General features: G+C 44.7%; 1 protein-coding gene across 3 annotated transcripts in view; it reads right to left on the bottom strand.

Annotated features, from left to right (window-relative positions):
- SETBP1 (SET binding protein 1) overlaps positions 1-24,160 on the bottom strand; it is a 270,491-nt gene that overhangs the window by 144,880 nt on the left and 101,451 nt on the right. For all 3 annotated transcript variants that reach the window (XM_048291092.1, XM_048291089.1, XM_048291091.1), the window contains one exon: positions 922-993. In XM_048291092.1, the coding sequence (XP_048147049.1) occupies positions 922-993 (72 nt within the window). The remainder of the gene's footprint in view (positions 1-921; positions 994-24,160) is intronic.

The following is a 24,160-nucleotide window of genomic DNA, read 5'->3' as shown; positions in this document are numbered from 1 at the left end:
AAGTATACTTGAAGAACATACCCTGCATTTAAACATGGACAAGGAGTCCCAGGGAGGATGTAGGTACAGACTGAGATAAATATTCAAAACTACGACGAAACTCAGACCACTTTGCACCAACTTTTCCCCCTTCCTCACATCCTAGCAGGAAGAAAGGCAAACAGAACCAATACAGATCTCTTCAAATTGCTTCTATCCACTGAAATCCTAACTTTGCATCTATACATTGACTGAAATACAACAGCATCAGCTTTCAGCGGGGTTATGAGGTAGATAAGATAGGTAATATTCCTTCAAGATCATCCTGCCCCAAACTTTCTGCTTTCTTTGACAGCATTCCACTTTTCTTAGTCTGCATGTTTTTTTTGGCATTTCTCACTCCATTTCCATTGGAAACTTGGAAACAGAGAAGCTTGGGCAATCTGGACTGAAAGTAGCAGTCCCTTAGCTTTTTTTTTTTTTTCTGGAAACAGATATTATCTTCTTAATAGGGACTATAACTGCAGAGGAGATGAAGAGAGGAGCCTCAGAGTCAAAAGCAGTTCTAAGAGTTTCATTCTCATTATATCTCAATGGAGTGGAGCAAATAAATTGTGCAAGGAGACATATGGAAGCTCACTATGCAAATGGCCTATTTAAGGCTCTGGCTTCCTAATTAGGTCCTGGTGTCAGGAGGTTGGTAACAATCATTCACACGTAGATCATTTGGATACAATAAAAACTGTTCTAAAACCCAAACCATCATAATGGCATGCATCAAAAGATACCCAAATTAACGTTCTAGACTCATTTGTTTAGTGCTTGGACTATCAGTTTCTGTGGTACACATACCTAAATTTTGCATCCAACATTGCAAAATTGTGTTTGGAAATGGAAAAGGAGGAAACAAAAATCATCACAGCCATATCCCCTTGTTCTTACCTTGTTCACAGATTTCGTCACTGGACTCTGCACAGCGAATCCACACTCTCTTCCCAAATTCTTCATCTGACTCTGTGGTGTTTCCCAGAGCAAAGAGAAAAAAGAAAACCTTGATTGTAGGGATGACTGTGTAGAAAATGGTCACAAGCATCCAGAGTTTTCCTCTGCCCTTTTGATTTCCTTACATGTTCCAGTATGACCACCTCCACTTGCCAGCTGGGGCCCCCTGAGCACCCAGTGATGGGGTCCACCCTCATTCCCACGGTGTTTTGTAAGGCCCCCCAAGCCTCCCCTTACCCCACACAGATGTGCAGGCTTCCCCTCCCAAGCACCCCTTGTAAGCATGTTGGCATCAAAGAGCCACCACAGCTTTCCCCAGCAGCTGTGGGGCACACAACGAGCCATGACCTCAGGGAGTGATGCCGTGGATTCCTCTGACAACCTGTGTTAGAAAAGCTTGTGGAGAGAGCAGGAAGGTGTCACAAGAAGCCAACCCACCTGCTTTGTATAAGAATTAAAGTAGGGAGCTGAAGCCAAGGATTACCACATTGCAAAACCATTTAAAACAGAGTAAGTGCTTGTGATTCAACATCGTGACTACAGCAAACCTACTCTGCACTGCATTTCAGTACTTCTGGTATGAAAATGAGGTTTTCCTCTCCCTTTCTTGCCCTCCCACCTCCTCTCCTCTTTGTCCACCTCTCCAGCCCTTCACACAAAGGTGAAATATTTTACATTTTCACCCGTGGTGATGATGATCAGAGAGTGTTTGCTTTGCTTTGCTTTGCTTTTCACTGATTTTGCCAAAGGCATCCTTTTAAGCATCAGCCTGTGCAAAGATAATAGGTGACACGATTCTCTGTAACTGGAATCAGCAACAAATCAGCCATCTGCCACTCCAGGGGTCTGAGATTAACCCAGCTACTGGACCATGACTGCGAAGTATTTGCACATTTAGATTACAGAAATGTGAGGTTACAGGTCCAAAAATATAAGACTGGGAGTGGGGAAAGTGTGCGCAGAAGGAGTGGAAGACAGCCTCAGGAGAGCCCTTTAGATTAACCCTTCCCAACACAAGTCACCTCATAACAACTCCAAGCAGACAGTGTTTCTCATTATAAAGTGCTAAAAGGATGAAGGATTTGAAGGAAGCAACTTGAGACACATTAGACATCATGTTTCTGGAGAATACATCCAAAGACGCTTCTTTCACACTGGGAGAAATAAAGACAAAAACCAAACAGCTGTCTTGTCAAAGCCTTCCCTCCTCGGGAAGCATGACCAAGCTGCCCAGATGGCTTACTTGAGCATTTGGAAAGTACAAGAGCATAATTTTTGCCCCAAGATGGACCAGATCCACAAGCTCCCCTATGGTCAAGATTTCAAGAAATGAAAGAGGTCTGCCTACTGAAATAGCAAGGTTTGCGAAGGTCTCTTCATTTGTTGCTCCCAGTTCACCCTCTTGAATAACAAACACTATTTTGTTACCATGCACACATGGATGCTGTCAATCCACATTAATACCTGTCCATGTCTTTGGGATTCTCTCTATGAATCTGTTGGGAATTGTTGTTTGGTAACTAGGTACTTGAAAACTGAAGAAGTTTAAATCAGTAGTAAACACAAGCTGGCTCCAGATCTAAGAGCATGAGCAATGGTCTGTAACAGTGTGTGGTGGATCAGGACAGACACCAGGGTCTGCTCTGGTCATGTTGATAGGTTTTAATCCCCACTCCTGCCACTTTCTCTTGCAGGTTAGAATCCCACAGATCCCTGAGATTCCCATCCTCAAAGGTCTCAGGTTAAAAAGAGGAGGTTCTGCCCAGAGGAACAGGTGTAGCTGCAGCCAAAAGTGTCAGCAAGAACATCCGGAAAATTCTGGAACATCTCACCTGTGAGAAAAGACTGAAGCATCTGAACTGTTCAGTCTGGAGGAGAGAGGATTCCAGGGAGATCTTGAGCATCTGCCCGTACCTAAAAAGGCTCCAGGAAAGCTGGAGTGGGACTTTCGGCAAGGACATGAAGTGACAGGACAAGAGGGAATGGCTTCCCACTGCCAGAGGGCAGGGTTAGGTGAGATATTGGGAAGGAATTCTTGGCTGTGAGGGTGGTGAGGCCCTGGCACAGGTTTCCCAGAGAAGCTGTGGCTGCCCCATCCCTGGAAGTGCCCCAGGCTGGATGGGGCTTGGAGCAATCTGGTGTAGTAGGAGGTGTCCCTGCCCATGGCAGGGGGTGGAACTGCATCAACTGTGAGGTTCATTTCAACCCAAACCATGCTAGGATTCTGTGATTCTATGAAATTCAGGCAAGGTCTGCATGGTGTGTGCCCTGGGCGGGGAAGGTATTTAAAACGCTCAACTCATGCCATCCAAAGAGACAACTAAAAACCAAATAGCATGCACATATGTTTGTAGAAACCTATGTGTTTTACTCATGTCCTTTATTCAGAGAAAACAGGGAGGATTGGGTGGAAGGTACAAGAACACACTCCAGGTTCTTTGGCCAACTTTCTTGTTGATATTTCCATGGTGAAGAAGAAACCAAGGTTCCCTGGGCCAAGCACTGCACACCCTGCAGTTGCAACAATGGAAAAGAGCAAGAAGAAATGGCAGCACCTTCTCTGCGCAAGCCCAAGTTGAACTGCAGCAAATACAGGGTACAAAGCACAGCTGAGAGGTGAGGAAGAGCAAGGGATCAGCTGCTGTAGTCATCCTACTCCATACAAAACCTGCTGGCATCCCCTCAGAAATGAGTGCCACTCCCAACAGCGTTAATTTGGGACAGAGCATTTGATCCTCCACAGAGGAAGGACTATTGATCTGTGAGGAGCTGTGAGAAGAAGAGAGTGAGGGGAGCATTCTAGTCAACACCTTTAAGTCTGCCTGAACTCCCCCCTATTTATCACAGTATTTCCAAAAGGCCTTGCCTGGGCAGGGGTAGGTGCTCCCAAACCAGGTCTACATGTCTGAGACCAAAGGTGAGGTTTGAAGTGGTTTGGATGTGTACTAGGGCATGGTTTTCAGGTGAGAAAGAGGTCACAGGGATCATCCCACGCCTGAGACTACAAAACGGGCCAAGCTAACAACCCAATAATCCACAAGCTTCTGAGATGCAGCAAGCTAATGAGGCTCTGCCCGTGCTTTAGAAAGGTCTCATTGAACTTGACCTGCTGACTATGTGACGGCTAAAACTGCTGTTATAACAGGATCTAGACCTGTTTTCAAAACCAGAGACTGGGGTTTTCCCTTTCTCCAGTCTCTAGTTTCTGTAATGGAAACCTAAAACTTCAAATACAAATTCCAAAATGATCCAAAAAGGAACATCAGTGGAGTGGGGGGAAAATTTCTTTGCATTTAACTTTGATTACTGAACTACTGCAAGGTTATAATTTTTAAAATATTAAAAAAAACCCCATCAAAACTCTGTTAAAAAAAAGAGGTGGTTTAGTTTGGTTTGGTTTGGGTTTTTAAGTATTTTTTCCTTGCCTGCAAATGGAAGGACAAGGGGATCAGCACAGGGCAAACCCTTCCCTTTCAGACAGAAATCACCACAAAACTCCAGCCCGTTTTTTGCAAATGAACCAACATCACGAACTGATTCAGTTTCAGCCCTTGAACATGCTTGTTTGTTTGTTTGTTTGCTTGCTTGCTTGTTTCATCCAGACAGGTTTTTGCAGGAAGGGGCTTTTGCAACCCAAACAGCGCCACTGCATCCGCCAGGCGCTGAGCTGAGCCGTGGAGCCGCTTGGAAGTTGCCTCATCTCCCAGCAAATGAGAAGCGGAGGGAAACACCGACGCAGGCAACGCTGCACCTTGCAGTAGAGACTCGTGTCCTACAAGTAACCTTGCATCACGATACAGACCCACAACAGCAGCCTTACGGGTACAATGAGAGCAGGAGGAGGACAGCGACCAGGAGGGGAAGGGCAACGGGGAAGCAATCAGAAAACTCCCTGAGAGTCTTATTTTCCTCCTTAGGAGGAAAAAAAAAAAAAAAAAAAAAAATCCCTCCCTGATACAGAGATGGAAGGAGGGGATGAGCCCCTTTACACCCCAAGTCCCCAGCAAAGGTCCTCTCCCTTTCCCAGAGCTCCTAAACATCACTGGGGGTGGCAGGAGGTTGCAGGAGAAAAGGGTCACATTTAAAAGGCGAAGGGGAAGCAGGGAAGAGGGAGGACACTCCTGAGCCCGGCCAGTGGCCCCACGCTCCCAGCCATTCTCATTCCTGACACGTTTCCCTGCTCTCCAGCACAGCCCAGCTTCGAAATATTAGTGTGGCGCAGAGTGCCATTTTCGAGTCGCTGCAGCTCCTTCTTGGCACCGGTTCAGCTTTTTGTCTTGCCTTCTCCTCCGAGCGCCCAGTGGAGGGAGGAGGAAAGAAAGGAAGAAAATAAAGCCCCGCTGCTTCGCTGCCGGGGCTGTCAGACTCCCCGCAGCACCCCCAGCCCTGCCTGCGGCACCCCACACCCTCCCAGCCTGCTCCCAACCAAACCACTCGGCAAACATAAATCTCCTTCCACCTCCACAGCAGCCAGTTCACAGCCTCCTTCCCCCTCTCCGCCGCCACCCCTTTTCATCGCGCTCTCCTTTGTACTCCTCTAAATTTTTCCAGCCAAGCGTTACAACCTTCCACCCTCCCTTTCTCCTCCATCCCCGGCCCTCCCACCTCCTTCTCTCGCATCGGCAGAAAGGATCGTGCCATGGTTGCCAATGCCCTGGCACCTCTCCGGAGTGGGGAGCCCCTGCACCCACAGCGCTCCTGGCAGGTCCGCTCCGGCTCGGAGCTGCCCAAGCGCGGTGCTCGTGGGCGCACAGGCGTGTGCACACACGCGTGTGACAGGGCAGGACATGCTTTGCATCCTTGGCATTGCTGCAAACACAAGCCTGCGTTTGGCAGCCGAGTCCCTCCTCCTGCTTGTGGGGCCGGGAGGAAAGCAGAGGCAGAATAACAAGGGAGGGACACTGTATTTTTTTTTAAGCAACCCAAACATGGCACTGAGAGCTTCCACCAACAACTTCTCAGCCTGCTGTGCTGGCAACTAGCTGCTGGTTCCAGCCTGGCACCAGCTTTGATTTGTTTTTCTCTCCTCTTAAATGCCCTCCTCACAAATATTTATTTATTTTTTTTTTTTTTTTCCTCTTAAGTTTTTTTTCTTCCCTGTTTCCCTCTTAGCTTTTCCAAAGAGACAAGGCTTGTCCATATGCTTGCCACCTTCCCTCTGGTGACAGAACCTCAGGGAACAGTGTGAAGCTGTGTCAGAGAAGGTATAGGCTGGATATTAGGAAAAGGTTTCCTTCCCCAGAGGGTGGCCAGGCACTAGAACAGGCTTCCTAGGGCACTCATGGCACCAAGGCTGCCAGAGCATTTGGACACCACTCTCAGGCACATGGTGGGATTCTTGGAGCCAGACTCGATAATCCTGGTGAGTCCCTACCAACTCTGAATATTCTATGATTCCATGATTCTGGGGAGACTCCCTCCCATTCCCACTTCCAAATCCAAAGCAGCACGTGTGGAAGGGGCACCAATGTATGCGATACATGATGTAATTCTCAATGGACCAAGAACAGGAAAATCAAACCCCTCATATGCACACACAAGACAAATATTCTCTTCTCTGAGGAAGAGGAAGAGAGAGTGAGAGATGTGCTAAAAGCAGGCAACACAACCCTTCTGCACGCCGGGATTCTGTGCTAACCCCAGCCCCCTCCTCAGAGGAGGGAGGAGTCAATTTTTGTTGGAAAGTAGAGATAGACTGAGGCAAAACACATGTTCTCCATGGAAAGGACCCGAGAGAGCCAACTTCAAGCCAGTGATGTGACTCCTATTAAACCAGAGTTTCCGACACTGACATATGCATGACAGAGATAAAGTGCTATCAAATACACCTTGTCTGGTGCCTGGAGGAAAGAGATTTGGAGAAAAAAAAATAATAATGCTTATTCTGAGGATGGCTTGGGAAGAACATGGAGGGAGGAGAGATGAACTGATGGTTTTGTCATGGAGGCATGAGTGTATTAATCTGAAAACCTGGCTGGAGACCCAGGGCAGCGTACAGCCCCATACACAGCCACTGGTGTCCCTGGAGCTTTTCATGAGGCTGCCTGGATGGCTTTGTCCACTGAGAAACATCAGGCCTCCTTGGAAGCCACAGGACTCAGGGGATGCTGAAACAGATGGGCACTCCCTCCCTGTGGCAAATCCCTCAGGAGACCCAGCAGAAATGCCAAAAAAAGGCTGGTTCTTGCCGAATGCATTCTGGCCACCTCAGGGAATAGCAGAGCAACCGTCTTGATATGGGGATCGCAGAGGCAGAGCTGGAGGCAGACAGGCAGGCAGACGGCATGCTTGGGGTGGTACAGACAAAACAGCAGTGTCCTGAGCAGCTGCCTAGTATGTATCTCAGCAAAATCTCTCCCGGCTGTGGATGAAGCAGAAATCGCGGGCTGGAATTGTAACCCATCAGCTGGGTCTGAGTTTTGCCTCCCTGGCCCTCACGGATAGCACGGGAGGGGAGCAGAGGACTGGGTGACGCTCCTTGAGCTGCTGGGAGCCACATGGAGGAGCTGGTCCTCCAGCCACTGACAGCTGCTGCGTGGGGAGCAGCTGATGGGCAGGCGCTGGAGTGGACTTAAAATAAGCAGAGGTCCTGCCATGACTGCACTCACAAAGGGATGTGTGAGTTTGAGGATTTAAACTCAGCCTGTCCCCTCAGGAGCACCTCTACCACTGGGATGTGGACCCTGTGTAGGGTCCTGGCTGGAGTTTCTCCAGGCCCTCACAGCAGAGCTGGATCTGGCTGGGCTGAGTGGAGTATTATCCAGGTGGAGCCACCAAATGCCCCTTCTGAGTTGTGGTTTCACTGTCCCAAGTTCTTTGCATAAGGATATCATACAGCATTGGCCAGGCTTCCTCCCAATGTCTGCCTCCAAAGCCAGCCACTGCTCATCTCAATACTCTCTCCCATAACGTTTATATGTCTGTTTCCTCTGTTTGCTATCCTTGAGACTTGGGGCAGATTTCTGCTCTTCCCTCCAGCCCTTACTGCTAAGTGCTGGCATTTGGCAAGGCAGAGGGGGTCCCTTACATGTGTCCATGGCAAAGAAGGACCTGACACCTCAGCTGGAGTCATCTGCAGAGAAACACCTCTGCCTGCAGGTATCATTGAAGTGACTCCCAGAGAGAGGCACTTTCAGATCCTTTGAGTCAAAAGGTGCTATAAATAAAAGATATTACAGGCTAGCAAGTTCTCAGTTGCAAACTGGAGTGGGAAGGAATATTTTAGCATCCTTTTCCTAAGCACATTAACTCTTGGCAGACGTGATCGTTCAGGTCTTCACAGCTGAAAACTTCACACCGTGTGCAGCATGTTGAGTCCACACGCTCCATTTCCATTTTCAACAGCTCTAAAACCCACGCTGCCCTTTGCAATATCCCCCCTCAGTGCAGAGAGCAACCAAATAGTGCATCACTTTGGGGGTCATGACACTAAATATACATTCCATGGTCATCTTTCCCAGGAAAAACAGCCTTTGCCACTATAAGCTCACAATAGAGGGTGACTAAAGATTTTTATCAACTGGCTTCTGATGCTTCCCTTCCCAGGGCGAGCAAGCACTTTGTATCAATCTGGCTTGCTTTAGTGCAGTGACCCAGCGCTGTACTCCACCGCTGAAAGTTCAGGTCCCAGCTGCGGGGCTAAACTCTTGCTGAAACTGTGCTGGTTTCTCCCTCTGTGTCACCCATGTTGCCAGGGGAAGTGGGGGGAGATGTTGGATTTTTCCAGGAATGAAAAAAAAAGGAAACAATAGTGCAAAATGCAGAGAAGATGTGGCTAAGGAGAAGGGGGAGGAAAACAATCCCGGTGTGTGCAGTGAGGCTGAGGAGATGAAATCCTTTGGGCAGCACAGGGAACTTCGATCACATTCTTTTTCTTCACGGAGGAGAAAATCTTGGCCAAGAGGCAACTAAATTGTTACAGGCAAGGAAAAGCTTTTAGGATTCGCTGAAGAACTTGTGTGTGTGTGAGCAACAGCACAGAGAGATGCAGAGGAGGAAATCAGTATTAGTGATGGGTGAACTACAAAAGTTTGGGTGGATTGTTTTGGATAAAGATCCCCACACGCGGATGCTTATCTAAAGCCCTCAGTCTTCAGTGCAGGGCTAGAAGTCTCTTAAGAACATACTCTTCTTGCATGACTTCCAGTATCTCTGAAAGCCACTGTCCATGCCAAAAATACAACAAAACCAGCTTGCTTTCTTCTTCTTTTATGCAGTGTTTTGGCTCATCTGCCTCCAGTTCCAAGAAAAACCTAAGTTTTTGATTTGAAGGTCGAACTGTGCTGGTTTAATTTCAAGCCATCCTTGTTCTCATGACTGCACAGGTACAAGGGAAGTAAAGAAAAAAGCTTCTGTGATTCTATGGGAAACTTTCAGAGAACGATCGCTGAAAATGAGCAGAAAAAGAAGCTAGTTTCCCTAAGAAAAGACTACAAGCCTTGAGTTCTCCCACCTTAAGCAGACTACTTATCTGTAAACTGGCTATTCTGCCATTAAATAACATGAGAGATCACAGCATTCCCGGTTCAAATGAGCCTATTAGTCTAGGGTGGTTATTAGTCATTAAATACTATTGAATCAATAAACCGAAAAAAAAAGACTTTGAAGAGACTCTTATTTCCCCACTCGACCTGCAGTACCCCTGATTTGACAGAGAAGAGCGAAAGAAAACAGTCTGAACATGATCCCGTGCCCTCCAGTTTTCAGAAATCCAGGTGTAACTGAGGTAAAATAGCCTGGTGCTGCTGGAATGAATGCAGTGTGTTTTTGATGAAGTCCTCTGGACAAACAGGGCTGCTGCAGGACTGGGTTTGACCTCTGGCTGGATTTACACCAGGGTATCTGAGTTACTGCAGCTCAGTGTGTAGGGCAGATTGAAATCAGGCTAGTGTGCTTCTAAGGTTGTTGCCAGATATCCTGTTCTCCTGAGCCATTCCTCTCAGGAAAGTTTAAAGCACAGAGATTCACTTCACAATGCAGTGAATGTTTTGCTGTTAAAGACCAAATGATGCTCTTCCCAAATGATTCCTTGTTGTCTTTTTCCCTGCCTTCCCTATTATTTACTAAATACTCAAGAAATGGTCTTCAGCTCATCCACGTGGTTTGGAGACCAAGATTCATGTTTTTAGCCTGTTTTTAAGGATAATTTAATCCAGGTCAACAGAAGCAATGGACAAAATCAGAGGAAAAGCTGTGACCAAGATTTTAAACCACAGAGGCTTCCAAAACAAGGGCACAGCCTTCTGGACAACACAGTACATAGAGGCTAAGTATCTTCTCCCTGAAGGTGATGATACTTCTTGTGGGTGAGCAAGACTAATGTAGCAGGCCCAAGACCCCATTCACATCTGCATCTATGAATGGGCAGCAGCTCCGTTACCTGTCACATGCTGTGCTCTTAGTAAAATCTGCCCACTGTGTCCTGCTGAATGCTGCAGGATGCCTGATACTTGTTTTCAAAACTTGGCTCTTGTGCAGCTTCTGAGTTTACACAGTGGGAGAGAGACATGGGTTTAGCTTTTTGGCTTGAAAGTAAAAAATCTGGACTCTTTCAAGAGAGCTGAACAGTTGAGAAATCTGGCCCTCAGCTTTTTAGAAAAAGTGACCCAATCAATCGAGTTATTACACCATTCTCTGGCCTGTGACTAACACATGGATTGATATTTACTTGCAGGAAATGTTGGCAGGAGTTGGGGGTTCCCATTGACTCGTGCTGTTTGCTGCTCCCCAAGGAGCATGGGCTGCAGCGACGATGGAGCCGCTGCTTCACAGGTGCATGGTTTATTCGCCAAAACGGGTTGTAAATCAGAGCAGAGGAAGAAAGAGCTGGAAAAATGCTTGTTTGTAGGAGCGACCATTGGAAAGGGTTGTTGACCATGCTCATTTTGCAGGTTTCCTCTCCCAAGTCTGTGTGCGCTCACACTGCACCAGAGGGATTGGGTCCCGGGTCGGAAATCCAAGGAGCATGCCAATAATTTGCCAGAGATTACACGTGGGGTGAGCTTGTCCCTGATGTCCATTATTGGTTCAAAACCACGAATTCTCATAGCTTTTTGGACAGATGGCTGGTCCTATTACTTCTTGTGTTAGATTTCCCACTGAGGCTGAAAGCAAATCCACATTCAAGCTGAAAGTAAACAACCTGTGAATTCAAAAGGCATTAACTCGAACTGCCAAAGCATTTGCTGCGTATGCTGCAGATGTCAAACAGACAGTTTCCCACAGCTCTGAGCCTAGATACATAGCTAAGTTACACAGAAAAGCCTTCCACCCAGCCCGAAAATCCATCCTGTGCAAAACTCTCTCTCCTTGCTGGCGTTTTAAGGGCTGAAGCCTCAGCTGGAAAGTATTAATGTAGCTGGTCTGATTTGAATAGAGCTGTGCCAGTTTGTACCAGATGAGGATTTCACCCTTTGGAGGCCAAGTGGGAAATGGGTATCCACTACTTTTTAAAGTGTGGTTTGAGTCAGAAAAACATAAAATGTGGTGTTTTTTAAGGAGTGAAAGAGCACTAAGTAAGTTTCTTTCCATTACTGTGAATCATTTTTGAAGGAATATTTTAGAGAGCATGGTCCTAAAAAATTAGGCTTTGCAGAAAAATGAATATGAATAAACACGACTTATAAGTACAAACAGCACAAGTTAGCCAGCTTGCTCCTATTCCTGATACCTTCCAAAATGCCAGCAAGAAGTTAAGTAGGATCCCAAGCATGACATTGCAGTGGCATTGCAGGAAATTCAGAAAGTGGGAAAAACTGAATGAAATGGTCTGTTTTTCCTGCCAGGACTGTATGAAGAGGACAAACCCCCATGAAACTAAACTATACAAACAAAAAATATCCACCTATATGCTTTGAAATGCTCTAAACTTTGGAACCAAGTTCTCCTTGGCTATAAAGAGGTACAGGGTAGATTTTCTGACATACTTTGGTTTAAATTGAACAGCACCATTGAAGCCACATTCTGTAAAGCAAGACTCATTCCATTTAAAGCAATGCAACCTCGTGGTACATATTCAGGAGCAATCACTTGATTTAAGCCTCTGATTTATTCTTTACTGTAGGAGGCCCCACTTGCAGACTCCTGTTTTCCCCAAAGTAAACAGGAGGTCAAATATTACACCAGTAGAAATGAATGGAGATTTCTCAGATGATAGTAATATGAAATCAGACTTTAAACTGTTTAACCTGCAGCCACTAGACCAGTTCAGGTCACCATAAAATTCAGCACCTCTTTCGTCCCACTATCCTTATTTTCACTTTACAGTTTGGTGTAAGCTGGCAGTTAGTAATACTTTGCCTGTTTATAGAGCCTTACATCTGAGGATCTAGAAACACTTTGTAAACACTAATGAATTAAGCTTCTTAACACCCCCTGTGAGACAGATACTGCTATCTCATTTGCACAGCTCAGAGAAGTGCAGGTTTGCTGAGGGTTGGAGCCAGTCGGCACCGGAGCTGGGAGACCACTGCAGGCCCCTAATCTCACCTTCAGTTCAATATCACAAGGTTTTCCATGGATGTGGGGATGTCCCTGGCAACTTCAAAAGCTTATAATTATCTCCTGGAACTGCCAGCATGCCCTGATGTCTGTCGGACTGAAAACACAGAGGGTTGAACTTCCACCCGAAGGGAAAACTTAAGACCCACTTAGAGGAACACCATGAAAATGCCATCTGTCCTCTCCTGAAACAACCCTTCACATGTATGCCTCTGATGTGGCAAACAGGCGAAAAACTTGGGATTTCATTTGTCCTTACTCAGTTTTTAATAACAACACTGGTCTTGTTATCGAAAACCTAAAGCAATGCAAAGGTCCAGGAGGATTCTTTCCCTTTCCATTTTTCATTGCCCATATATTTTTCTCATATAAGGGAAAGGTAAACTATCCAAACTTGCTTGCCAGTCATGCTGAAAAGAGGAACTTAATGGATTTTTAAAGAAATCTTGAAGGTTTTGCTTCCAACACTATCAGGAATACTTAGATCCTAGGAAAGCCTTAGGACAAGATAGGCATTGGTGAGATGAGTTTGGGTTTTTTTTTTTCCCCAGAGCACAGTCTCATTTATTGAACAGCAGCTAATGTCTGGTACCTATTTGTAGCATTTTCCATGTGGTCCTTCTCCAAATGCATGGCAATTGGACAATTTCCGTAATGATTCTTCTGTCTAAAAATACACACCTTCCTCTCTTTTCAATGTATCGAGTCAGTCAGCCTGTTTATTGTTGAAGTTTTTCCCATTTAATAGTGCACTTAGAAAAGCTTAATACAAACATTGACCAATTCATTGCTGTCACAAAAAGAAAAGCCTTAGGAGTAATTCATCTGAACAGGAGTCAAGAGCAAGGGTCTCTTATTTAGAGATCAGTCAATAAGAAGCAATGCTATGGAGGCTATTTTAAAGGGAACAAATTTTTAAAATTTTTTTCTTAAACACCTCCTTTCTTCCACAGATTGAAACTGGGGAGAATAGCAAATAAAATATTTGGTTTTGCTTTCAAAACTTGTTCATGACCTTAAATCCCAAGAATGGGAACAGACAGGCATTTGACATATTCAGCATGTTGATTTGTGAACTACTGGCAGATTGCTGTTTGCCTAAGAATACGTATTTCAAATTCTTTTCTAAAAACTCTTCCTGATCTTTTCCCAGTTCACAGGCTGCTAAATGTCTGCATGACATGGTGGTGTTTGTCTCCTGAACAGAGGGACATTACAATCTCTGGAAGCAGGTTTTCAGTGGGAATATTAAAGGCACTATTCAGGAATATTCTCCAGTATTTACAGCCTCCACAAACAGTTCCGCATGCAAACATGTTTGCTGGAATATTTGTCAAGGGCAAACATGACAGGATGGTGGGAGAAAGTGTACAAAGTCTAACCAAGCTTATAAAAACCCAACAGCTAATGAATACTTGTGGAAAATATCTTATGGCATTTCCTCAGTGATGGATGCTTATTAGGAAAGCTTATAAAGCTAAAACTATTTTTCTGCCTAGATTCTCCTGTACTCCAGAAGTGAAAGATGCTTCCATGGCTCTCTTTGTCATCTTCATCCATTGCTCTGCTGGATGGAGGAGCAGCTTCTAAATTTTTTTTTGTGTGTGTGTATCAAATGGACAGAGGCCCAGAAACTCATTTTGCATAAGAATCTTGAAGTCTAAAAGCTCTTCACTGTCTCTGACAGAAAAAAAAAAAAAAAAACCAAAACAAACAAAACCACACACACACACCCAAAAGCAAAGCCAAACACCCACCAAAGATACTAAAATATATTGGTAGTAGTAGATTGGTCAATATGCCTTACTGATCAATAATATGCCATCACAGCATTACATGGCACTGTGGATCCTCTCTTCAGGCCCCTTCCTTCAGTGACAAAACTGCTTTTGGGTTGGGTCTTCTCCTGTAAACAACCCAGTAGATACCCAAACAAACACAGCAGACTCATGTGGATATTGGCTCAAAAGCACATGGCCAGGGCAGGAGGCAGAATTGCAAGGAAAGCCACAGGATACCCTCAGGTTTACGTGCCTGGGTGCTTGGGAATGCTGGATTATGGACTCACCTGAGCCAAGACAGAGACATGCAGGCCAGTAGGCATTCATGGCTGAGAAAATCACCTCTTACTAAGAAAAAAATGGCATTGAGATCCAATATTTTTAGTCAACAACAACCAGAGGAAGCGTTTGGGATATGCAGCAGAGGGACACAGCATGAGGTTAACATGGACTTGTAGATTGAAAAAACTGTCTGGGGAGATATTTGTTCTTCTTCTCACATTTTACAAACTCAGTACCAAATTTTGCTTCTGAAGGGAAAATTTAATAGAGTGGGACCACTAACCCTCTGACACACTACTGGTGATAACACAGGACAGATTAGGTTACAGTCAGGGCCAGGCTGAGTTTGTACCTGTGCTCCTCAAAATACTCTAGCAGTGTCAAAGCTCGCCATAAGCTCTTTCAACTCACCACTGTACGTTTTCCAGTCAAGCACGACACTTCCTTTTTCACCTGACTAATACTGAGCCCCTCAGCATGTTTTCTGAGGGGGAGTTTACTGAAAATGATCTTTGTTCTGCTGTGCATGCAGCCAAATCACAAAGTAATAAGATAGAGTCATTCTCATTTCTTTTAAAAAACTGCAAATCCTAGTTCACTAAAAATATAACTTTATTTTGCTAATTCTGCCTATTAAGTGAATATATGATTATGTTCCCCTCTCCTGGATGGCAAGGGAAAATGATGGACTATCCAGAATTTTTCCATTCTGTCCCCTCTGTTCATGCATTGCTAGAGATGATACTGTATAATGCATGACTTACCTGCAAAGACATTGGAGGAGTAATGAAATAAGCAGATGCTCTGTCAGCAGGCTTTTAAACATTGGTATTGCAATCTGAGACGCAGTCAGCCATTACATGCATATGTCCTTTATTTATGGAGCTGATAAAGGCTCCATGTCAGGAGCAGTCAAGCCACCTTTTTACTTTCTGCTTTTCTTCACATTTGAGAAAGTTGCTATCTAGATGTTTTATTCTCATGGAAGCTTCAGATTTGGGAGGAAAAGCAGGATTTGTCTCCTGTTTTGTCTATTAAAATAGAGGTCTGAAAACCAGACAACTTCATCTAAACAAATCATTGGGGGTTCTTCATCATGAATCCTCTCCTTCAAACAGATGATGTCTGAAATAGGTGGATCTCCCTGGAGTTACCTGTTTCTCTTCACCAGTTAGAAAGGGAGCCCAGAACCACTAGTCCAGCTAGACCACAGATCACACCACCAGGAAGAGAGTAGGTTAAAATTAGATATTGAAAAAGAAATGTTCCCTGTGAGAGTGGTGAGGCCCTGGCACAGGTTGCCAGAGAAGCTGTGGCTGCCCCATCCCTGGAAGTTTCCAAGGCCAGGATGGACAGGCCTTGGAGCAACCTGGGATAGTGAGAGGTGTCCTTGCCCATGGCAGGGAGTTTGGAACAAGATGAGCTTTAATGTCCCTCCCTACACAGGCCATTCTATGACTCTATGATTTGCATGTATTCACTCATCTATAAACTCAATTTTGCATACTTTTCTATGGTCAGTACTGTTCTAGGTCATTTCACGGCAATTTCATGTTTTCCCCCAAACTCTGTTCCAAGCACCAATGACAGTTTAGAAATCAGGGGAAAGCAGGCACAAATCAAAGGGAAGGATGGCATTTACATTAACAGCCACCATACGAGGAGTATTTTGCATTATAAATAAAATAGTGCTGCTCAGCTGCATGAGGAGCGAGTTTCTGAAGTCACTGAGCTGCATGTCTGTGGCTCAGGGGAGGGTTTCAGTTCATGCTCAACGCTGTGCTTGATTACTGGTACATCACCCAAAGGCTCACAGCAAAACAGATGATGGGACACAGAAAAGCTCTTCTTCCTAGCACAGCAAAGAGAGCTGCTGCTTGCTGACTGACAGCTCCCCAGCCAGCTTATGTGCATCTAATTACCCAGGCACAACCCAAATCAAAATGCCCCATTGCAGCTGGTGTCTCACTTAATCCATTCATAACATGAGCTAATTAGCATTGATGTTTTTGGGCAAGTTTATTCCAAACGTGGTCAAGTCCCAGGCTTTCAGCTTAGTTGCTAGGACCCATTGAGGATCCTGGGAGAGGCTGTGTTTCTGCTCAGAAGGCATTTTTCTGTCTTGCTGATGGAGAGATTTAGGAGTGTTTCAGGGGAAGACATGGGGCTGGGCTGAGATGAATACTGGCATATTATCAGTGCTCTTAAGCTTCTCTTGCTGCTACACCCTGCCTCAGTGCAGGAGTTTGTAGCAGAATCACAGTTTTTCATAGCTTTCATTGTGTCTGAATTCAAACATCCTAATGGTGAGAAAAAAAAGCAAATATAAAGGGAAAAAAGAGAAAAAAAGGACATGTGAAAAGAAAAGGAAAAGAAACAGGCGAATAACAAGAAGAAGAAAAAGGAAGAAAGAAAAAAAGAAGAAAAATAAAAAAGAGAAAGAAAAACAAGAAAAAGTAAAGAAGAAAAGGAAAAGGAAAAGGAAAAAGAAAAAGAAAATGAAAAAGAAAGGAAAAAGAAAAAAGAGAAAAGAAATAAAGCTTGGAAAGTGGGAAAAGTCATGAAACAATTCTGTATTTTATGGTATTCTTTGTGAACGGAGCTGAGAAAAGAGGCCAGTTACCAGAGCTTTGCATTTCCTTTTCAACCTATGGGATTAGAAGATGAGAGCAGGTGCTAATGGGAATTTTGCCCATGGCAGAAAATCAGAATCCTAAATCTTCATCTCTGGAAATCAGAAAAACCCTTAGCAATGATCTATAGCGGCTGCACTTGTAAATTGGTGATATAAGGAATTGTCACTTGGCAGAAAACCGACTTTCTGCTCCTTCAGCACACCACAATTTCAGTTTAATTTGTAACAGGATGCAAGTGTAAATGAACTGACAACAGAGCTATCAGCTATTCTGTTGGTAACACTTGGAGCAATAGTTTCGATTTGACTAGACACAGCTGTCCACTGCATGGAACGACCTTTAGTCCCATCCTTGGCGAAATTCAATTCTCTCCATGTCTGACTCTGTCCATGGGGACTTGAGTAGCGGAGCTGCCAGAATAATCAGCGCATTGCTTAATGACAGGCACTCCAACAAGCAACGCGGCCGTGCATTGTCAGGAACGGAACACACAGCTCCGGGGAAGGGGCGGGGAGGGGGGGAACCCCCCTTGTTATTCAAAAGGAAATAAAACGGTTGTATGGGAGCAAATGCAGATGCATGCAGCCGCCTCCGCTTGACAAGCGTCACCAATGCACTGGCACCTCGTGTGTGTATGCAAATGTGGAGTTTTCTTGTGTGTTTGTCAGCAAATATGCATTTTTTACTAGATTTCCCTCTGAAAAAAGCAAAAAAAGAAAAAGAAAAGAAGAAAAAAAAGGCTGGGATTCTGCTGCTGCTCTGCGTTGTACTGCTGCAAAACAAATTTTCTATTTTTATAAGTCTAAGCATGCATATGTCCCACACGGTGATGCTTGCATGGCCATCCAGATGTCTGTCATCCAACATGTGTACACATATATATATATAGATGTACACAATTTCTCTGTGTTTACTACACTGGCCACTGCAATAAGAAATATGTTTACGCTGCAAGTGTCAAAAACCAGGAATTTCACCACTTTCTCAGCTATTTGTGTGAACTTATTTTCTGCTTGAGTGAGTGTCTCTCCAGCAGCGTGAACGAAGCACTCCCTCACATGATAAGAATGACACGTCACCGTGGGATTAACATGTACGTGCCCCAGCCAACATCATAGTTGGGCCCACAGGGATGAAGCCAACACTTCCTAACTCTTTTGCTGTTTGATTCTACAGCCCGAGCACAGTGAGCTCTGTCCAAAAGTGGACCCATCCTTTCCCTCATCGAGGATCACCGGAGGTGCACACTGCTTGGGTTGGCAGGACTTGCTACAACTGCTGCTAGTGGGAAATTGCAGGGGGTGATGCACCAATTCCACCTGCCCCACAAGCCCTGAGGGATTTCTCTTGTTGCTATTTTTGCTTTGGCAGCACTCTGGGCCCAGGTCTGCGGAAGATTCGCGTTCAGTTATTATTCTGACCTGCTGCCAAAACTTTCCTGAGAAATACAAGGCAGAAATGGGGAATGTTGACCTTACACAGCTCATAACTCAGCCAGAACAGAGGGGAAGTTCATGGGAGCAGGGAAAGGCATGTCTTCGGCTGCAGGGCTTTTGTCCCTGCCAAAATTCAAAGGTTCTTTTTCAAACAATAGAGATATTACTGCTTGTTTTAAAAAAAGCTACAGAAATAAAGAACCTATGAGAAACTTTGATAATGGAAAATGCTAGGAATGTAAAACTGCTGGTCTTCATTGATAAGAAAAGAAGGTGGTCTCCAAAACTCTGTGAAATCACATTACAGTGGGTTGTATTAAATTACCCAAATACTTACCCAACTGCCACTGCCCTGTCACTGTCCCTGTACCAACTGCTTCTGCTGTTTATTAGGGAAAGGGAAAAGCAAGGAGTGGCCTGGGTAGAAAGAAACCTTAAAAATCATCCAGTTCAACCCCCTGCTGTGAGCAGGGACATCTTTTGCTATACCAGGTGCTCTGAGCCCCATGCAACCTGAGTTTGAACACTTCCAGGGATGGGGCAGCCACAGCTTCTCTGGGCAGCCTGTCCCAGGGCCTCACCACCCTCACAGCCAAGAATGTCTTCCTAACATCCAGTCTGAACCTATTCTCTGTCAGTGTGAAGTCATTCACCCTTTACTTGCCACTCCAAGCCCTCGTAAATAGTCTCTCTCCATCTTTCTTGCAGGACACCTTCAGGTACTGCCAGGCCACAACTAGGTCAGCCTCTTCTCCAGGCTAAACAATCCCAATTCTCTCAGCCTTTCCTGATTGCAGAGGTGCCTCAACCCTCTGACCATCTTGGTGGCCTCCTCTGGACTTGCTCCAACAGGTCCATGTTCTTCCTGTGCTGGGGACCCCAGAGCTGGATGCTGCACATAGACCCAAAGTTATTCTCCTCAGGTAAATCCATCCAACGCTTTGTGCAGAAATGGTTTCGCACAGTTTGACCTACTTCTGGCTGTAGGGTTTCTCTTCCCCAGTCCTGTTTGCCCCTCCCTGGCCCTCTCTGTGATCCCCCCTGCCACTTTCCCCACCACACTGACACTTTTTCACCAGCCCCCTTAGTGACCCTTAATGGTCAAGTCCTCTCTGGCACTTGCCTTGGGCTAAAGCTGTCTTCCTTGCTGACATTTACACTCTTCCTTCTTGTTTTTCCTTCACTCCTCTCATGCTGGTTATCTTTTTTCACCCTTTTAAACTTAAATAAGTTTTGATCGCTCCACAAACCTGTATCCTTGGCAAACACGTTATTCCAGTTCTTGAGCACATACTGCTTTTTCTTAACTTAAAGCCAGATATTTTTTGTCCAAAGTTCTCAATTATTAATGCAAAAATGAGACAAACTCAGATATCCATAAGATATCCATCCTGGTTTCCGGCAGGATGGCATGCACACAACTGAAAGTAAGTATTTTCTTCCATATATATTGAAAATTTTAATTTCCTCATTCAAGAAGCACTCTTTGTTCACTCTTCAACTAAACTCAAAGCTGAACATAGATAAAAGTTGTGAAATAACTGCTACGTAAATCAAACTCCTCATGAACAATCCCTTTTTTCCTCCACTATCGAATTAATTTAAGCACTTGAAAGAGTGTATTTCTATAGGGTCTTCTAAAACAACATGTTGTAGAACAAGTAGAAAGTCTCTCAGCAATTCAGAAAAACATTTTTTTTTATGGCCCTGAGAACTAGAATATCAAATTGATCCTTAGATAAATAAGCTCTTCCCAGAACAGGTCACTGGAACAAGTAATGTAATAGTAAAAATGGAAAGTAATCACCATCACATCTAAATGAAAAGGCATTTCCCAAGTCTGCTCCCAATCTCAGTGGCCTAGAACCCCTCCTGGAAACTCCACAATTTACAGCTGTACAAAGCTTCACATGAGCATACCTGAAAAGTACTAATAATGATGGAATACATGTGGGACTCCAGAAACTGGGTTAAGTAGGCAGGAATTGCTGCCTACTTGGAATTCCATCGCTACTGAAGAGGGAGAAGGAAGGGAAAAATGATTCTAGTTCTCAGAGAGAGAGGGAGAGAGGGAGGTAGATGTCATGGGCAGCTCTGTTCCTCTCCAACCATCCTCTTCAACACAATGTTCTCCACCATCCTCTGGTTCCTTCAAATTTGATTCACACTCAACAGTTATGGATAAGATTCAAGGCCACAGTGACAGTCGTGCTCCCTTGGGAAAAGCAGGGAACAGGACAAAACCACTCTACTTTCCAGTTCTTCATGTTCACCAAAAGTCCACACCTCCAGCGACTCTTTCAGAAATGTCTCACCCATCCTTGAGAGATGGGAATGTGCACTCATTTACTCACAAACAGGGAACTCTGCCAGCAGCCTCCCAACCTGCAGATTTTGATTGCATTAAATTGTTCCAAAGCAGGTTTTCCTCTTGAGCCTGGAGTAGAAGGCAATTAATTAAGAACCATTCCCCCCCTCCATCAGATTAAAGCAAATTAAATGGCAGCAGTAGGACAACCCTGCCTGGGATAGGGATTCTTGGAGAAGCAGGGCTCTCTCTGTCTGCACAGGAAGCTGATCCTATTACTTTGCTCAGCTGAGCTTGGATCATCTCTAAATTGTGCCCTAAGTGTTATTCTACAAGACCAGGAAGTGCCACTGCCATTTCCCAGTCACAGATGTCCAAATACAAAACAGCATGAAGAATTTCTGCTCAGCCACTTCCATTGGAGATAAAAAACACAGTGCTGGGAACTGAGTGAAAACAGCACCATGTATGGAAAATCTCCTCCTTAACCTGTGTGTGACTGCCACGTTAAACTGCCAAAAGCCACCAGTCCTTTCCTAGAGGTTGTTCTTTGCCTCATTGATGAGGAAGGGGAGACAAGGGATTATGGGACAATCCTCTGAGATGCCACATCCTCCTGGAAACACCCCTGGCATATGGTCTCTGCCCTGGTGTGAAACAGTCATAGCTAAGCAGATTACTGTCAAGTAATTTCTGAGAAATTAGGCATAGGCAAATCAATCAAGTGAGAGCCCCAAATGTACAGTGGATTAATCTACTCTTTGGAGAGGATTAGAAGAAATTTTATATCACCCAGAGCCTTTACCAACATTTTCTATTGCTTTCTCTAATTTCCCATCCGGAAATCAAACCCAAACTGCTTAAATTCACCCAGGTCCCTAATTCTGCATAGATGGGAGACTACAGTGATACTTCCACCCAGAGGTATCTTACAGCTTCCAAACACTTCCTGCATTACCTGGAAGCTTGGCTCATTTTCCACAGTGGGAATTTAACCTGATCGAAGTGGAAATCAGAGGAAATCCTCTGCCAGTGGCTCCTATTTGCAGTTGTAATGTGCTAAGCTAGGGAAGCACATCCAGGGTCAACCCATCAGCTTAAGCAGAGTCTTTATCCCGTCAGTGTCACAACTGTCCTCACTGCCACTGGTACAGGACTTCTGGCTGGGGAAAATGGCCAAGGTGATGAAACATTGCTTTCCTGTTTTCAGGTGATGCATAGAAAAGTGAAAACAACAGCAAAAATACTCTCCTTCTAATTGAAAACACAGTACCAGTTAATGGTCTTTGAAGTGAGTGTATGTGTGTGTTTTGTGGGGGAAGGGGGAGAAATGGATCGCTGTAACCAACACCCCAAAGGACTATAAATCAAACAGTATACAGCTGTTGATATCAAATATAACTCCTTTTGCACTACATCAAAAAGCTTTAATTAACAACTAATTTATTCAAGTGAAAAAAAAAAATTCCCTTGCACTAAATAATTGTATTATAACTGGGGGACTAGTCTGTATTTTCCCCCTCTCAAAAGCATGACAGGAGAGGAAATTGAGTCTTTAGAAAACAGCAAAGTAGAAAAATGGATCAAAGATTCAGGGGGCTTGTTGATTGGCTTTTTGAGTCAGCAGAGACCAAATCAGCTCATTTAATGAAGAAAGCCACACTGAGAGGTCTGTTTGCTCTAGGACCTACTTTAATAAAAATGTTTATAAAAATAAATGGCAGTGGCTGACACCAGGCATGGTGTGGACAGGTGTTGCACAACCCTGCCCACACAGCAGTGTCACCTCTGCTCCTTGCCTCTGTTTTGTCATCCATGGAGAGGTCCCATGGCACAGATCAACAAGAGAGGTTTCAGCCATGTGGGGCTCTAGACAGAGCAGGGTGGCCATCAGTGGTCTCTGAGCAGGCTCACTCGGGAGCTGCACCACACTTGAGCCCCAATTGCGAAAGGTCAGGGTGGCCAAATCAATTCTTTCCTTTCCCTCCTGCTGAGAATCATAGAATCACGGCATATCCTGCATTGGAGGGACCCAAAGGGATCATAAAGCACAACTGAAGGCATGTGCTAGTGCAGCCCAGCACTTGCACACACCCAAGAATGCTGCTCTTGCAGGTCAAGAGGCCATGCATGAGCATCCCTGCCCACCAGAACCAGCCTGGCCACCAGAACCATGTGGCACGACCTGGGTCCCACCCTCACCTGCTGCCAGCATCACTAGGACAAGAATCTGCAGGATGTCTCTTTTTCTTTCTTTTTCCGTTTTTCCCTCCATAACTTTGTGCTGGTGATGACTAACTAATCTCTGTTGAGGTAAGGTAAGTGCCATTACCCTGCTTTAATGGCTAATGAAGCTGAAGCAGAGTAAGTAGTTTACTGGTTGTCTCATCTTCAGGGTCCCATCATGCATGTTTTACTGTTCCTCAGAGTGCACTGAAGTTTCCCATTAATGCTGCCATTGATTACAGTGTACAATCTTCAGGGCAGGGACTGTGATTTTCTTTTCATTTGCTTAATGAAAAGCACACTGCCTTTTAATTCCTCTGGATTCTGTTGCCTGGGTTTTAGGTGGGAGCCCCAGTGATGGGAGCAGTGGGGGGACAGGTGTGGCTGTTCCACATGGCGTCCGTGGGCCAGCAGAGGCTAAAGCAGAACCAGGCTGCAGCCCCAGCACCTTCCTTTATATTCAACCCCACCTCTGAATCAGTGCCTGGGCAGTGCTGGTCCACCACCACCCACAAGCAATTCTGAAGACTCCTTAAGTCTATATAAAGGATAATCAGGTTGTAACACAAATAATTTTTAGTAATAAAATGGTTAAAGGGAAGCATTGGGTTTGCTGCTGTAAACATCAAACTGAACTGACAGGTGCAACCTGTAAACATTATCCAACCCAGAGGACAACAATAATTCCAACGTGGTTAATTGATTAGTTTATGGATAAAATTAAATAATTGGGTACATCATTCTAATGATATATTGCACCATAAGATTGATTTGAAAGGTGGGTAAGATTTATTTTGCTTTTGTGACAGCTTTATCCTGTTAGACATCAAAAATAAAAATAATGTTCAAAAAAATCCCTATAATTCATAAACAACACTCCAAAAAGCTTAAAAAGAGCTTAAAAGCTGAACAGCTTAAATCTTTCTGATATATTTCAAATGTACAGGTGTGTGGTAAAATACATTTTCTATACAGATTTCAGAGGTAATTTTCAGCAGTGATATTGTTCAG

This window comes from Corvus hawaiiensis, chromosome Z (genome assembly GCF_020740725.1).
Source record: "Corvus hawaiiensis isolate bCorHaw1 chromosome Z, bCorHaw1.pri.cur, whole genome shotgun sequence".
NCBI classification, from domain to species: Eukaryota; Metazoa; Chordata; class Aves; order Passeriformes; family Corvidae; genus Corvus; species Corvus hawaiiensis.
Note: the sequence above shows the minus strand (reverse complement) of the source record. Positions and strands in the feature narration are given on the sequence as shown.